General features: G+C 42.6%; 1 protein-coding gene and 1 pseudogene across 1 annotated transcript; one reads left to right on the top strand and one right to left on the bottom strand.

The window, feature by feature from the left end:
• On the top strand, positions 1 to 5,996 carry LOC122129428 (cytosolic phospholipase A2 zeta-like). The gene is made up of 9 exons (XM_042704347.1): positions 1 to 97; positions 511 to 733; positions 1,227 to 1,344; positions 1,630 to 1,767; positions 1,999 to 2,103; positions 3,179 to 3,358; positions 3,717 to 3,886; positions 4,429 to 4,615; positions 5,371 to 5,996. Exons 1-9 carry the CDS (start codon positions 6 to 8, stop codon positions 5,616 to 5,618), a joined length of 1,461 nt encoding a protein of 486 aa, XP_042560281.1. The 5' UTR covers positions 1 to 5; the 3' UTR covers positions 5,619 to 5,996.
• A 1,402-nt stretch (positions 5,997 to 7,398) lies between these two features.
• On the bottom strand, positions 7,399 to 14,137 carry LOC122129429 (annotated as a pseudogene).
• Between the last annotated feature and the right edge of the window lie 3,124 nt (positions 14,138 to 17,261).

Raw genomic sequence — 17,261 nt, 5'->3', positions numbered from 1 at the left:
GGGCGATGACTGGCGCTTTTGGGAGTCTGAAGGGTCTCCAGACTCTGGGAATCCTGGATGCCGTCAGCTACATCACTGGGGTCTCAGGGGCCACATGGTGAGTCCCCTCATAAGGAAGGGTAATGTATAGCACACCGTCAGCTACATCACTGGCGTATCTGGGGCCACATGGTGAGTCCCTCATAAGTAACACATAATGTGGCACGGTGGCTCAGTTGCTTGCACTGCCGCCTCACAGCAAGAAGGTCATGGGTTCGATTCCCACATGGCAGGTCCTCCCCAGAGTGCACAGTGCTCAGGTGGGCTATCTCCCGGGCCCTTGAGGAAGGACGGTCCAGGATGGGAAAAAGCAGAAAATAAATTCACCGCGACCTCAGGCCTACCTGCGTGTCAGCTACACTCCTTACCTGAGTGCAGATTTGCTAATTTTTGTGTGTGTGTGAACATGTTATGTCAGGTATTGACTGAAACAAGATGATTTGACTGAACAGAAACTCTTCTTCTTCAAAGGGCGATGTCCACCTTGTATGAGAAGCCTGATTGGTCTCAAAAGGACTTGGCCGTAGTCACTGAACCAATAAAGAAGGAGATGTTTGGGAGGTACCAGAGCATTTTCTCTAATGAACAGCACTATTACTACAAACAAGAGATGGAGCAAAGGGAGGCAGACGGCCTGCCGGTGTCCCTCATTGACCTGTGGGGTCTGTTCATCGAACACCTTATCTATGGGAAGGTAGAGCAAGACCTAAAATATGCACATACACACACACACACACACACACACACACACACACACACACACAGACATACATATGCTCACACTCACATGTAAGGGTGACAAATACCTGCGCAAAGACAGAGATGATGAACATTAGCATTAAAGAAAGACATACAATAAATCCAAATACACACACACACACAGTCTGTGTTATTGTAGGTCAACTGGTACTGTAGGATACTAACAACTGTATGGTCATAATGATAATTATGGGTTCACTTCCAGGGCAGATGCATACTGATAAAAATATAGATCTACGCTGTGCTACAATTGACTGCACAAAACAAGTGCTTGGCTGCTAAAATATAATGTCTGTAAATATTGGTCTCTCACACACACTGTCTCTCCTTCTCTCTCAAACACACATACACACAGTTTGATCTACCTTCAAACGTCTCAATTTTAAATGGCATCCTCGTGAGATTTCTTTGTGATTGTTTTTGCACAGAAATGTGACAGTACCCTCTCTGACCAGAAGAGGGCGGTGTCAGAGGGACAGAATCCTCTGCCCATCTACACAGCAGTGAACATGAAGACCTGCCTGAAAGGCGGCCTCAAAGAGACTGGTAGGGTTTCAGGGGGTCAGACATCAGCATTTAAGTCCATTTTCTATCACTGCGACCATTGCAAGTAGCGTGGAGACTGATGTTTTCTTTATAATGTGCATTAATAGCCTTTAGACACAACTGAACATATTATATATTATATTATTGATATGGCAATACATGTAGGTACATTAAACTACTACCAAAACCATAACATGTACTAGATATTAAATCAAACTTTACAGACAGTGACACCTATTGAATATATACTGCTGTTCTCTCTCTCTCTCTCTCTCACTGTTGCAGAGTGGTGTGAATTTACGCCGTATGAAGTTGGTCTTCTGAAGTACGGTGCATTTGTACCCACTGAGGACTTTGGTAGTGAGTACTTCCAGGGTAAACAGATCAAGAAACTTCCGGAGACTCGATTGTCCTTCCTGATTGGTAAGAGATGGAGGGAGAGTGAAAGAAAGTGTGTGTGTGTGTGTGTGTGTGTGTGTGTGTGTGTGTGTGTGTGTGTGTGTGTGTGTGTGTGTGTGTGTGTGTATAGTCAGGTGCAGACATAAGTGTGTGTATATCATTGCATATTGACATGAACAAGCTTGTGTGTGTGTGTGTGTGTGTGTGTGTGTGTGTGTGTGTGTGTGTGTGTGTGTGTGGCTGTGTGTTTTGTAGGTATCTGGAGTAGTGCATTCTCTGTTAGCTTCACCCAGTTGTGGAGCTTTGTCACAGGACATACCCCATCATGGAACCCCATTCGTGAAACCATAACTGACATAGGTAATGTGACTGTCCCTTTATTTCATTTTATTTTACGGCTCCTCCGAATGTTGCAAAAAGTTCCATTGATTTGAATGAGCCACCCCAATGTTTGGAGGTCTGGTATTTCTTTATAATGACCGTGTGAGAAACCGCTCGAGCAGACCATCTCACCACGTGGGATGTAGCCTGGTAGAATGGGGTTGCAGGCACGAACACACGACGCAGGGAGAGTGGCTTCCATAAAAATAGCTAGATTTATTTACAACAGGGTTTAAAAAAAAAAAAAAAACATACAAACACAAACTGAACACACTAAAGCCTATACTAGACAAGGTACACCTCTGACTATTCAGGTTTTGTCTAGTACCTTGTCCAAGCTCCATCCAGCATGTTCAGTCTGTCCTTCTCTCTCATGAAACAATGAGGTGCACTTTAAGTAAGGTAATTAAAAGGTAATTGGACCCCTCCACAGGGGTGGGGGAATCCGGACCCAACCATTTATGTAGGGGAGTCCAGTCCTTCTTCCCTCATGGACCACAGTGAGAAGGGGGAGGGACTTCACCTTTTCACAGACCGCTTCAAACAAATATTGACCGCTGCCATTGGCAATGGGTTTTGTGCTTCTAATTCACATCTTTTATATCATTCCGCAAGTAGTTCGTTCACCTAATGTAATGGAAATTAATTGTAAGTTGAAGCCAGCAAGTATTGGGTTGCTATGCAACACCTGAAACTTTTATGTTTGCATGGAGAACTAGTCCCATTGGATATAAAAGCATTTGCTGAATGAAAAATGTATGAAGACCCCTTCAGCAGGGTTTTGTGGAAGCCCTGTATGATACCCTCCATTGTGGTTCTCTACATGATATGTGAAATTTCCACAACTGCCCCAACAGAAATCCCCAGTTGCAGTCAGTGACTGCAAACCACAAGACCTCGTCAATGACAGTCATAGAATGAAATGTCTGTGACCGGCACTTTACTATTGGCTACTGAAAAGTTGTGAAAGACCTATCAGGGCATAAGACAGAGACCTTTGACCCTGGTGCACCAGCTATGTACCTACTAAGTCTCTGAAGCTTGTCCTCCACAGAGACAGACACCGACCCGTCCACACTGGACACGCTCCTGATCAAACCAGCCACTATGACTTCAAAGGTGATCACAGAATTCTTCAGCAGCCGGCCAATCGTCAGCCAGGTGTACAACTTCATGCATGGCCTCAGTCTCCACTGGGACTACAACAAGAAGAGCAGTTTCACAGACGAGAAAGGTGCGTGCGTGCGTGTGTGTGTGTGTGTGTATGTGTGTGTGGCTGTGTGTGGCTGTGTGTGTACTTCGGAGGGGTTTCCCTGGGGCATTTTCAAGGCCATTAGTTTATGGATATTATAGATATTTTACTGTATGAATAACTTTTGAATTAGCCCAAGGTTTTGATAGATTTAGAATTAACCTGCTGCTTTGTCAAAAGGTATTGCATTCATCAATAAATGAATGTCCATCATTTAATACAAGTTGCAGCGATGAAAACATTCATAACTTTTAGTGCGAAAGATGTATCTACATCATCCTTTAACTTAAGGATCCTCTCTTGACTTTCTCTCCTTTCATTTTTTGGTTTCTTTGTTTAGACACGCATCCTGATGCCTTTCCGAACCAGCTGACGCCAGGGGACCCCATCCTGGATCTGGTGGACTCGGGGTTGGCCTGTAACTTGGGGTTCCCCCCTTTGCTGCGACCCCACAGACGTATGGACCTCATCCTGTCCCTCAACTGCTCCTGGGATTCAGACCAGTTTATGGTATATAAATTAGACAGCCAAGACTACCGCACGTGCAACACAGGACCAATCAAACATATGCCTTCAGACTAAAGTATGCTGGCCTGCTAATCATAGCCACGATAATAAGGACAGGTGACATTCTAGACTTGCAGTTATCCAGATTTTGGATTCTGGATATTTCCAGGTATCATTTTGAAATGTTAAATTGGAAATTACATTTAGACTCATACTCACAGTCCTGGCACTAAGTTAACAGAAATATTCTAGAGCGCAGAGCTCTAGAATCTTTTATCACAAGTGTCTGAATTCATTGAAGATAATCACCTTCACCAACTCAGATTAAACAGAGTAAGGGAAAACAGATTAGGAGGAAACAGATTAAGGGGAAATTAAAGGAGACTATTCTTTTTTCTCAGAGCCCAGCCCTTTTTAACAGTTTTTTTTACTTTTTCTCAGGTGTTCAGGTGTTTACCTGTCAATATGTCAGGTGTTAAACAAAGACTGATTATCTTTTTCTCTCAGAGACCAGCCCTGTTTAACTGCGTTTAACTGTTTCTCAGGTGTTGAAGCAAACCCAGCAGCACTGCACTGATCACAGGATCCCGTTCCCTGACATCGATTTCAGCCGTGTGGGGAAAGAGGCCATGAAGGAGGTGTACGTGTTTGAGGACGAGAAGAACCCCAAAGCTCCCATTGTGGTTCACTTCCCTCTGGCCAACCTCACCTTCAGAGAGTTCAAATCCCCAGGTTAGTGGACACAAACCCAATTTATAACAGATTATTTGAACGTTGTAGTTGGACGCATGGACATAGCTAGAAGCTCATCTCTCTACACCCCTTTTTTAGTAACACAGAGAAAGATGTTAAATACCTTGTACTATTGTGTAGCAGCCAATCTTCTCACTGTCACATGCAAGTACTCCAGCCTAACCTAACCAATATAATAACAACTGCCCAACCGTAGATCCTGAACAGCAGGATACAATAATAATGCATAACTGGCTTGTAACAGCCACAACATGCGCTGCACGCCCAGAGATCCGTAAAGTATCCTTCACAACAACTAATCTGTAGCCCATAACTGCTAAACACAACAACATGACTACTCAACCATAGAACCTGACCAGCAGGACAACAACAACAACAACGTTGCCTTCACAAGCATTTCACTGGGCACCTTCCTTCATCAGTGTTTCGTTGAATAAGGCCCATCACACCACCAGAATACTCAACAGTGGTGCCTGGCATCTCAGACCCCCCCCCCCCCCCCATCCTCATGACTACCAGAGACAGCAAGAGATACACCTCAAAATACACCTTGACAGGATTTCACATATATCAGCGTTAGTTCAGGTTTATTCACAACCCCAGTCTGTGAGCGCTCAACCACTGGCTCACACGCACACACACACACACACACAACCACTGGCTTGCTTTGGTGTTCTAGTTTGTGAAAAAGTTTCATCAGATGATAACTTTGTTTTCCTGCTTGTTATTTTAAGGGGTCAAACGAGAGGGGAAAGATGAACTGAAACAAGGAGACTTGGATGTCAGCTCTAAAGACTCGCCATATCGTACTAGGAACATGGCCTACCAGCCCGAGGACTTCCAGAAGCTGATGGACCTCACTTGCTACAACGTCCTGAACAACCGCGACACCTTGCTGTCAGCTCTGCGCAGGGCGCTACAGAGAGAGAGAGTCCATGAAGATGAGGACGAACACGAACACAAAGACCACTGCTGTCCCTGAATAGATCCCTCCAAAGAACAAATGCAATGCCAAATATGTAAGGGGAAAAAAACTGAAAATGATTAGTAAAGGTGCCATGACAAGGTGATAAATGTGGTAGTTTGCCATTTGGTTTTGTGAAAGGTTTTTGATATTTAAAATGAACAGACAAATTACACCTCTCCCTTCCATGCTGTTGATTGGCTAGGATTGTTTATGGCTCGGTTCAAGCCGGTTTGTTTCCCCATTTATAGAGCCATAGCTGTGTTCCAACACCAGAGTTGTTTTTGAGAGCAAACACTGAACGCACAGCCAGAAGACCGTGAGGAACCATTCTCTGAATTTGCCAAAGGTGTATGGGATCACAATAGTAGACTGCACCTTTAACACACAGATGTATAACTGATGATTGATAATTACTATTTGACCTGGTACCTTGTTAGTTGGCCTATTTTACATGAGTACTTACTCCCTGCATAAACTGCACAGCTCCTCCATTTCGTATTCTGTAAATATGTTTTACTTTTTATATTTAGTTTTTCTTATATTCTGTAGTACTTATGTTTTTTATGTTTATTGTCTGCACCAATATGCCAAAGCAAATTCCTGGTAGGCTGCTGTTAAAAAAATTAAGATATCCAAACTCGAGATGAATGGCTGAAAATTGTGAGTGAGATGTTCGTGATGGAACAGCTAACACATAGATTAAGAGTACAGGCAGAACAATGTGAAGATGAATGGGTGAAGTGGACTTTATTGAAAGGTCAATGACTGATTTTGTCCATTTGTTTACTTTTCTGTATCTGTGTGATAAAACTATAAAAATAAAGTGTCAAAAAAATAATAATTAAGAAGTGCCAATCAGTGTTTCTTGTTATTTCTGCAGATTCTGTACAACCGTCTCACCGTGGTAAGAAAAAGAGATGTTGCCCTGCAAGAGATTTGGTCTCCCCCCTATACAATGGTTGGAGTTAATTGGACCAATTTAAAGGGTGGCTCATTTCATGAGGTGATGGGAGACGCATGAAGGTTTAACCATGTTTAGATGTGTGAACACTTGTTTGCCTTGTTTTGTCCTAGATATTGTGCTAAGTGAAATTGAGCCTAGTTAGAATGTGTGCTAGTGAAATGAGCAGAGATTGCCTAGTGTTTGTAGCACTTTGAGAGCGTCTGTCTGTTTTTGATTATGTTTGTTTATTTTGTGGGCACATATTTTTGGGACTCCCCTTTAAATAAAAGAATATTTTTGTATCGAAAAGCCACCATCTCCTGCACCCTTCTTCCTAACTTCACCACCAAATCCAGTCACCACATCCCAAAAACGTGTGGGGGGGACCGCCTCTGTCACTCAGTCTCCATCAGAACTGAGAATAAGAAGAGTACAGAACAGTAAAATAAGAATCAGGAATAATGGTAAACACGGTCTTTATTTTGCCATGTCAATTATATATTTTCAAATTAAAAGGCCTTTCAGGAAAAGGTTTGTCAAAAATGAAAAAAACACACACCACACCTTTACGGCTTCTCTCTAGAAAAAGTACAAAAACAAAAAGCACAATGATGTTTGATGTGAAAAGTGCACTTTACTGGAAACATATACAAACTGCCATTTCACTCCAAAAAAGCGCAATAATGTATGTACACAAATGCCTTCTATTACACAAGCGAAGGCATACAAACATTTAAAGAAGACAAACACAACAATTAACATAAACATCAACAAACAAATTCCGAGGTGAGTATTGCTCCATAATTGCATGGTTTGCCATGGGCACCATCTCCATGACAGCCGGTTGCTAGGTTAAATCCTCGTGTTGCTGGCAGGGAGGGTGCTTTTGTTGAGGTCATCAAAGTAAGGATGGTTCATGGCCTGCCGAGCGGAGATACGCTTCGGTGGGTCGTAGATCAGCATTTTCTGCAAAAGAAAAACACATTGCTTTAAATTCGGCTTATTACAGGTCTCAAAACAGGCCAATCGGTGAAGTTTTTTTTAAGCATCTTACTGGGGTTCTCCCCACAGTTTTTAAAGTAACAGTATAGAGGTCTAGTCTAAAACTAGTGAGACAACTACCTGAAAGGCATGCAAAAACCTTGCACATACCATCAACAACCTAGCTGGTACTAAGAAAAGCTACCATGGTAACATTGGCAACATAACTGGTGAGGTCATGCTGTGAAAGCTTTCTTGAATTTTCACGGCTCCCGAACCGAATACTACTGCATAGCCGCGCAGCATTGACTAGCTAGAAACAGGCGTGTTCATCTGTCCTTCACATGACCATAATACTATCATGAATTTGAAGATGATACCAAAAATAGTTACCTATTTAACTAATATATATATATTATATATATATATATTATATATATATATAACACACACACACCAACACACTAATTAAGGCATACTGCTGCTTTAATTTGCTTTACACAGCCAAGGCGTCGCTGCTTATTTCTCTCGATGCCTTTCTGATCCATTTCTTGCTTTGAAAGACTTTAGTCCGTGATCCACCCAAGCAGATCAATGGCACTCTTGTTGAGATTCTTTACTGTGGTGGACAGGTTTCTCCCCCCCTTCCACTTGGGGAAAGTGTTCTTGTAGTCAGGCAGGGTTTCCACCTCTGGCCAAACATCATTATTTGGTGTTTCCCAGGGTCCTAAGAAAGTCAGTTGTGGTTGAAATATACACTTACATGGAGGAGAGAAAAGACAGACAATAAAACTAATCCATAGAGGAAACGCAAGACAGAAATATTATACGGTAGAATCACATGAAACACATACATATTTACATAAACGTAACAAATACAAAGCAGACAGAACAGCTTAATTTCAACCACACTTTCCTTAGTTTTAATGTACAACTGATATGGCTATTTTACACTCATTCTATTATCACTGTAAATAGTTTGCACTTCATGACAATGCACACAGAATTTGCATCAAATGTGGCTCCTTTTTTGCACGCCCTTGGTGATAATTATGGCCAAAACGACAATTTTAAACCTCACAGCACTCAAGTCTAAAATGACCTTGGCGTATCCAGATTCTGCTTTGCACAGGCCTCATCACACTTCAGACACTGAGCCCCTGATTTAACTAAGATGTGAAATCTAAGTATGCTAGTAGGCCTAGTTTGCTCACACTACTATATTGCAACAGCAAGTTGCTTTAGGGCAAAAACTAGCCGGAGACAACTTTATTTAAATCAAGATTTGGGGTGTTTGTTGGAGAAGGCAAATGGAAACCAGACAAGACAGATTGGGGAGAAAAAAAGGAAAGAAAAAAAGTACTGGTGCGGAGAACGATTTTTAGTCTGGGATCACGTTGGGTCTAAATTGCTCTCATATGTGCATCACTGGAAACCTGGACAAACAATAATGTTCAAATGCTGGGCAGTACAATAAGAGTTATCCACCATCGTACATCAGGTTTTTTTTTGTTTTCTGACAAACATCTTTGCATCTTTTTTTGCCTACGTCTAGCAGTGTTCAATGTAGCTTCGAGTGCTTTAACAGCCTCTTGACGGGCGGTATGTTGAATAGTTTTGAGTCTGGGGTTTGGAACAGGTTCACTCATCATTGAGAACATCCCGTTCTCTCGCTGGTTTCTCTGATGTACACAAACTATGCTATAACTATAGATGTTCCCACTCACTGCTCCAATTTATTAGCCTAACCTTGAACCAACTACCTTCAGTTTGATTAGAAAATTGACGGGTGAATGGAATATACCCAAGTTTCAAACACTTCATGCTGAAAACACACCTTTCCTTGGTATACATGGGATTTGATTAAAAATTGTGGACTACATCTTTAATCTCAGTGAGGACAACGTACCTGAAGATCCTGAAGAGTTGGTCAATCTCAGAATCACCATGGAAGAGGGGTTTCTTGGTGGCGAGCTCGGCAAAGATGGTGCCAATACTCCAGACGTCTACGGGTGTAGAGTAACGAGAGGCGCCCAGGAGCACCTCTGGCGCTCTGTACCACAGCGTCACCACCTACACGAGCGCGCAACACACACACACACACTTTAGTGGCTACTGTACATCAGACATAAAGAAGCTGAGTGAACAATACCATGAGGTACCTTTGGTCCATAAACCTTTGCATCCTTTCTGGACTCTCACAAGCTGCATAGGCCATAATGAGTGTGTTCTCAGAAACACTAACACGGTTTATCAACGTGCATTCCTCAACTTCATACGAAATTCACACAGGTCATTATGATCGCTGAAACAATTACAGACAGTTGGCGCCGTTGTGCTATACCTCATGTGTGTAGACCCTCACTGGGACCGCCCGAAGGCCCGAGCCAGCCCAAAGTCGGCCAGTTTGATGACGCCCTTGTTGTCGATGAGCAGGTTCTGGGGCTTCAGGTCTCTGTGCAGAACCCGTCGGCTGTGACAGAACAGGATCCCTCCAGGATCTGGTACAGGTAGCTCTGAGGGGAGACAGCACAGGTATTCAGAGGTGACACAGGGAGACAGCACAGGTATTCAGAGGTGACACATTGACAACCGTACATTTCAGCAGTAGTTAGGCTTAAAATCCTATTTCAAAGTATCTCGAGTCACTCGTAACGCGACACACAACGACAGATCCAAGTGCCGGAATTCAATGCTGACACCACGCTGCTGCTTCCTACGTTCGTTACCACAGCAACCCATGCAGACAGGTTAGTGATGTCTGAACGCATAAATCTGATCCGACCACATGCAAATAACAGGGCGGACTGTCGTCTCAAAATAACTGATTTGAGAAACAAATCCGATGTGCCTGCGATTAGAACATAACCTTGCTGAATGTTCTGAATTCTAACTCAACTAAAGCGGTAGGGATGAAAGGGGGGACAGACGGACAACAACAAAAAGAAACAATCCACTGAAATCAGCTCACGTACATAGGTTGGCTCTTGATACAAGCAATTCCAAAATAGCCATATTGATGAAAATCGATTGATTTTCTGGAAGGGTTTACAATTATAATAAAGACTAGCTATTTTATTTATTTGAGCCATAAACGAAAGTTTGCCTAAATATAGAAGAAAATTTGAAGGTGGGGGTCTCTGGCTAGTACTGACTGGAGTTTCCTAGTCATACTTCATTGCGTTACATATAACTAGGAGCTAAACTTAACTGATGACGACTGTGGTGATGTGTGTGTGTTTTTGTATCGTTTTAAATCTCTAAATGCATACCGTACTTAAAAACCCCACTTACTTTTACTAGCATAGGTTCCATGAACTGGCCGGAGGGTATCGAGTCCAGGTACTTCTTTAGGTCCATTGAGAGGAACTCAAACACCAGGTAGAGTTTGGACTCCTGCATCAGCACATCTAGAAGCCTGTGTACCCATGGAGGAGGGTGGGGAGAGTGTTTGTGTGTTTGTGTGTGTGTGTGAGAGAGAGGGGGAGTGTGTGTGTGTGAGAGAGAGGGGGAGTGTGTGTGTGAGAGAGAGAGAGAAAGATGAGTTTTTCTCTCAAGTGCTTCACATCCACATTAACTCTAGATTGAGACATTTTGCATAATACCTGATCATAATTGTTATGTGAACTGACTGGCAAAAAAGCAGTAATCTTCAAACAGCCAGACAGAATTTGCTTTCGATGTTTACTCCTAGACTGGCGTTTTATTTGCATTGTCACTCACTTGCGAGTCACACTGGATGAAAGCACCTAACGAAGGAAAAAAATGTATGCAAGCTTCCTCTGTGTGTGTGAGAAAGGCATGCATGCCATGCCTGCCATCTCGTCTCCCATGTTAACGAGTCACTGTGTTTTGTGTGTGTGTATGTGTCTTACATGCGCTCAGTGTGTCAACATGAAGGAAATGTGTGTTTTTTGTGTGTGTGTGACCTTTCCAGGTTTTGTTTAAAGACAGAAATATGTCCAAAGCTCTACAGTGAGGTTTATACGTCTTTGTTTATTAGCACATCCTGCTGAAGGTCTTAACACATCTTAACCCACCGAGTTTTAATCAGGCAGCCCACCAGAGCAGTGTAAAAATCGCTGCCACTATGACTAAGCAGTTGGTAGGGTTACACTATACGAGTAATGCACTTCACCAGCCACTCCTCAATCCCTGTGCTGTTTTTCTTTTACATTATGCAAATGGAGATTATAACTGTCCACTGGTGACAAATCCAGCTGTCAAACATTACTTTTATGGTTGCTATGGCTCCCTCAATAATGTACGGTGGGGGTTTGTTTAATCTTAATACTTTAGGCCTTGTAGTTCTGAAAATGACATTCTCTCGTCATACAACATTAGAAGAGATCTAGTTTCTCATGGCCAGAAGCATCCCTAACATATGAAGCGAGAATACCTCTGGGTATGATTTGTTGATAGAAAATGTAGAAAGCCGATTGAATCCAAATCTTCCATTTAAAAAGCTAAAGCAAAAGCAGGTAGTTGGGCATCTTGCAATTTAAAGCCAGTGCTAACTGATTGCCTTGAAGCTCGAAACAAAGGTGCCAGTGCTTTTCAGATTTCATCTCAACATCTAGCAATATAGATCTGTCAAGCCCAATCTCTCTTGGGCAAAGTGAACCCTTACCGTACAACATTAGGATGCTGCAGCTCTTTGAGCAGAGAGATTTCTCTGACGGCAGTGCTGGGTACACCTTCCTCTTCACTCTCCAGACGGATCTTCTTCATGGCAACCACCTTGCCTGTGGCCTTATGTCTGCCTTTATACACCACTCCATACGTACCTAGGGTCGCAGAACATGACACAGCAATCAAGCAGCGCATAAAATGCACTATGCAAATGGACAGACTTATCACCCTAAATCCATGACCAAAAGTAGTCACTTTACAGTTACTGTATTTGAGGGGGTGAGATTGGGGACAACAAGTCTTATGGAGTTACGTCCATACACAACCATGTAGGTATTTTGTCTATATGGAGGTGAGGCTAATTCGCATGTAGAATGTTTTGGAGAATTCCACTCCAAACCAACTCATTGTGTTCATCATTACACACATTAAAGTTGGTCGTGAAGAGCCATTAAATACACCATTGGTGTTATATTTAACTGAGCGGTGCTCTCTCCTCCATCAGTTTTAAGCATTCCCCATTAAACTAGACAGATCATTGCACATATTTATTAGCACTCCTTTATCAAGGTATTTATACACACACATATTAAATGTAGAAACAGACACGCTAGTGCAGCCTCATTCAATACACTTTCTTTAGATAACTAGTGCAGTGTGTTCTTCAACAAGGCCGTTAACTTCAGCTTAAAGTGGTCGATTTTACATCTGAATCGTGTAAGAGGTGATGTTTATGTTTTTACAGTTTAGACAGGTTTTTAAACAGTTCCAGAATAAATCTGTACCACGATTCTAATTCGTTTTCAAACCATTAGTAAATATATTGGATTACCAAAACATATTAGAGTGAAATTTGCCAAACAAGACCCTTCTCCCATACGTTCTCTCAGCAGATCCATTTCGGCAAATGCCAAAAGTGATTTGGCTCACTTACAAGGTCATGTACGAACAAAACAGTTGTTTAACAGTTGGCGGATACTTGCTGTGAGAACACAGTACAATGTTGGCTAATGTAACTGTAACTTTACCTTCACCGATTTTCTCAATCTTCAGGTAGTCCTCCATTTTGACTGGTTCCTGAAGGGGTGGAAGAGTTAACTGTTAGATACCAACTTTTATCGAGGCTTAAAACAACTTACTGGAGTTGACACATTAGATGTTGTCAAACATGTAATTCAAAGTTTTAACTATGCTAACTATTATGGAAAGCGCAAGTGTAATGTTAACGTTAGCCCAATTGTTCGGACAGTGAGAAACATTCTAGCTGGTAACTTATCGATAGGATGAGTCATTTTGATCCATGACGACAAAAGTTTACCTTTCAGATTGTTAACTAGCTTTACTGGGATACTAATGTTACTAATCAAGTAAGTTAGACGTGATTTCCAACTCAGCTCAATAAAAACGTACGTTTCCGACCAGGTTAACGTTAACGGTGCCTGGATACCCTAAGCTACTGATACATTTCTTAAAATGCAACTTAACACTCGTTAGGGAAGAATCATAGCACTTCTGCTATTAGTGATTTCACGATACCAATGGAATGTAATCATAACTACGATTGTTGAAGTCATACGACAGGACTGCAGTGGGATAACTTAGTCAAACGTTAGCAACGTGACAGACAGTAAATGCTGGCTGGTTAGCTAGCAACAACTAATCAGATAGTTAATATGCATCAAAACATCTGGTACATGCAAGTTAGCTAACATCGGACACTTATTTCATACATTTTAAATACTAGCTACAAAAATGTCTAGCTAAACTAACATTAACAGGTAAAAGAGAAATTCTCACCGCTTTTCAAAACTATTCTCTTCGGGATACGATGGTTGGCTAAGACCTACCCTCAGCTGCTGTAGGTTTTCTACTAAGCTGTTTCCTTCAAACTAACCGCGCTCGACGTGTTTGAAAATTGACCAATTGCGTGAGCCAGCTGTTTTTCAAAAGGGCCAATGATGCAGCAGGCGATGCAAGGCGGGAGTTGGCTTTTAAAACGCGGTGCTGTCGGGAAATGTTTCTACAGCCAAGTTGTTGTCTATTTGAGATGGTTATGCATGCCTTAAGGGAAATCGTCATTGTTACGTTCAGTTGTATACATTTATATGGGAGCAATTAGCATTGTTTTAACATAAAAAAAAAAATAGTCGTTTGTATACCGTCAAGCTAAAATGAAGGCGGAAAAAATGATTCATATCAGAGAGCTCAGCGTGACAATTTGTACTATAGTCTTTATTAATTATTTGAATAAGTGAGATTTTTTTTGTATTGTTTTGATACGCTATTGCACATGGGGGGTTATGGCAACATGGTGTTGACTTGTAACCAAGGCTACAGTATCAATGGTTCTTTTGATCCTCTTAATGTTTTGTTTCATTGTTTCCATTTGGTTGGCTTCTAGAATTAGATTTGTTTCATTCTAAAGTCGATACCCTTTTGTATTCGTCCGTTTTGAAGCGATGCCTCATGGGGCCAGAAGATGGCAGCGTTGACGTGCTTATGACGTGCTATATTCCCTACGTGCACGTATGTGTAGGTGTGTCTCATCTCCTGCACGAGTCCAATGGCAGGGGAGAGAGATGGGTGGAGAATGATGAAGAGTATAGATGGAGAGGGAGAGATAAAAGGAGAGAGTGTAGGACCATTATTACACCACTGTTCAGAGAGGGGGAGTACATTTTGCACACACACACACACACACACACACACACACACACTGGCATTTTAGTCTGTCTAGATTACATATCCTCTTTTCTTAAATCTATTTGGCTCTTTCTTTTTTCAGACATACATTTAGATTGGCACACCACAGCCTCTAGACCCTTCTCAATGTCTCTGTCTTCCATGCTTGTTTCTTTGTGTGTGTGTGTGTTTGTGTGTGTGTGTGTGTGTGTGTGTGTGTGTGTGTGTGTGTGTGTGTGTGTGTGTGTGTGTGCGTTTATGAGGCAGTGTCTCGCCAGCAGCCTGTCTTAGATTGTGTAAGGTGTAGCTGTAATAAGCCCCCCAGTCTGGAGATGGCAGCGACTCAGCCCTCGACTAGGTCTGTGGGTAAATCTGTGTCACTCCACTGAGCCTCGAGTTAGTGGCTAATCCCATCGGGAGGTGAGGCCGGCTTGGGGCATTTAGACACATAAATATTAACCTGGCAGGTGAAAGAGTGCTAAAAATCTGGCACCGGAAACACGCTGTGGATAAGTCCTCTGCACAGGGCTACACCTTCTCAGTTACACACACACGGGCATTCTCACAAGCACAAGCTGATTACTGTCTGTGATGGCTGTCTGTGGAATGTCTTGTTGCACCTTGCTGTGCCTCAGGCGGTCTCAGTGTGTTATTTTTCTTTATTGAGCATTCCTCTCTGGGTGACACTCAATTTAGTCTCAGAATCGGACACTGACCTCACTCTATTTCATCTCAGTTTTTCACTTTTGGTTCTGTGTGATCCTGCCTTGTGCGAGTGAGTTGAGTATATGTCGGCAAGAGAGGGCGTGGTCCTCTATCCTCTCTTTCCCTCTCTCTCTCTCACATGCTGTCTCTCTCTCTCCCCCTCTCACTCTTTCACTCCCTCTCTCTGTCTCACATGCTGTCTCTCTCTCTCTCTCTCTCTCTGCCCCCCCCTACTCTCCCCTCTTCTCTCTCTCTCTCTCTCTCTCTCTCCCTCTCCCTCTCCCTCTCTCTCTCTCTCTCTCTCTCTCTCTCTCTCTCTCTATCTCTCTCTCTCTATCTGTCTGTCCACCAGTAAGCTGATCTGTTGACAGAGTGCCCGGGGAGAATTCCTTTTCTGGAAGGACCTGAGGCACCCTGCTCCCGCTCTTGTCCCCTCAGGGCGTCTGAAGCACCGGGTGTCACATTTAATATAACGCCACGCGCAAAACTAGCCAGCACAACAAGCACGCACACACAGACACACACACACACACTCACACACTCACACACACACACACACACACACACACACACACACATGCAAACATGTTCCATGCGCACTCGCATTAAGAAGACTGACTGGCAGTGAGCCGTCACTCATTTTCTCTTCCTCTGGCTCTCTAAAATCCTTTTCTCTGTCTTCATGTGTTTTTTTCTTTCCCTCTGTATTTCTCTATCTCTCTCTTTCTCCTCCTCTCCATCCTTTGAATAGGAGTTAAGGGGTCTTTATTAAGGTAGCAGGTAGGAAGAAAACACTATTCATCAAGGAATCATTCTGTCTGTCTTTATTTTTGTTAATCACTTTAATCACTTTGTTAATCCTTTTCTGTTTAAAAAAATTATTATTTTGTATTTAATTCCACCACCATTTCATCATCCCTATTCTCAGGTTCTTCCTCTCTTCTCTCTCTCTCTCTTTGTGTGTCTCTCTCTCTCCCACCCTTTCACTCTCTCTCTCTCTCTCTCTCACACACACTCTCTCCACGCCCCGTGTTTTGAGTGAGATGGTGAGTCTCTTCGAGCGCTGTAGAAGGAGAGTGTGTGAGTGAGACTGAGAGTGCGCGCACAGAAGCATCAGTCAATTTCTTTCTCTCTCTTTCTCACGCAAACACACACATACACACATACACACAAACACTCAGACAACAGATCATCTGTGTTTTTCTCTTATCAGGAATATTCTGGATTTTTTTATTTTTATTTTCTAATTCTTCCTGTTGATTCCTTGGGAACTCTCCATGGTGGACCTTCATGTTGGAATGACGGGATCGCTGAAGAACACAGCACAGCACAGCCTGGACTTCCAACATGAGTGAAGAAGCGAAGGAGAAAGGCACTGGGAAAACAACTCACAAGAAAAAGAAGGGAAAGAAGGTAAGAAAAAGCAGGAATATTCTTCCTCTTGACTGATCTCTTTCAGTCTGCCTTGGCTTATTCACTGGTTCGGTCTCCAGATAGTTTGGAGTGGAAGTGGGCATGGGCTGGTGGTAGGTGTTATTAAGTGGTTGCCTACTGTTGTTCTACGAGAAGACAGTTTTAAGTTTACTGCCCATAAATGGGTGTTTGTGTTGTCTGTCCTTTCTTTGTTTTGGTTTTTTGACGAAAATTAAAGGTTCTTTTGGGTTAGAGTTTAAAAGGTTACCTGAGTGTTCTGTGTAGAGTGGCAATCTGGAGTT

The sequence above is a fragment of the Clupea harengus genome, unplaced genomic scaffold (assembly GCF_900700415.2).
Source record: "Clupea harengus unplaced genomic scaffold, Ch_v2.0.2, whole genome shotgun sequence".
Lineage (NCBI taxonomy): Eukaryota > Metazoa > Chordata > Actinopteri > Clupeiformes > Clupeidae > Clupea > Clupea harengus.
Note: the sequence above shows the minus strand (reverse complement) of the source record. Positions and strands in the feature narration are given on the sequence as shown.

What these genes read in the sequence shown, in the direction of transcription:
- LOC122129428 (XM_042704347.1), top strand. Translation starts at nt 6, where the DNA reads ATGACTGGCGCTTTTGGGAGTCTGAAGGGTCTCCAGACTCTGGGAATC. An exon ending in GGGATTCAGACCAGTTTATG is followed by an intron (nt 3,887 to 4,428) that starts GTATATAAATTA and finishes ACTGTTTCTCAG; the next exon opens with GTGTTGAAGCAAACCCAGCA. An exon ending in CAGAGAGTTCAAATCCCCAG is followed by an intron (nt 4,616 to 5,370) that starts GTTAGTGGACAC and finishes TGTTATTTTAAG; the next exon opens with GGGTCAAACGAGAGGGGAAA.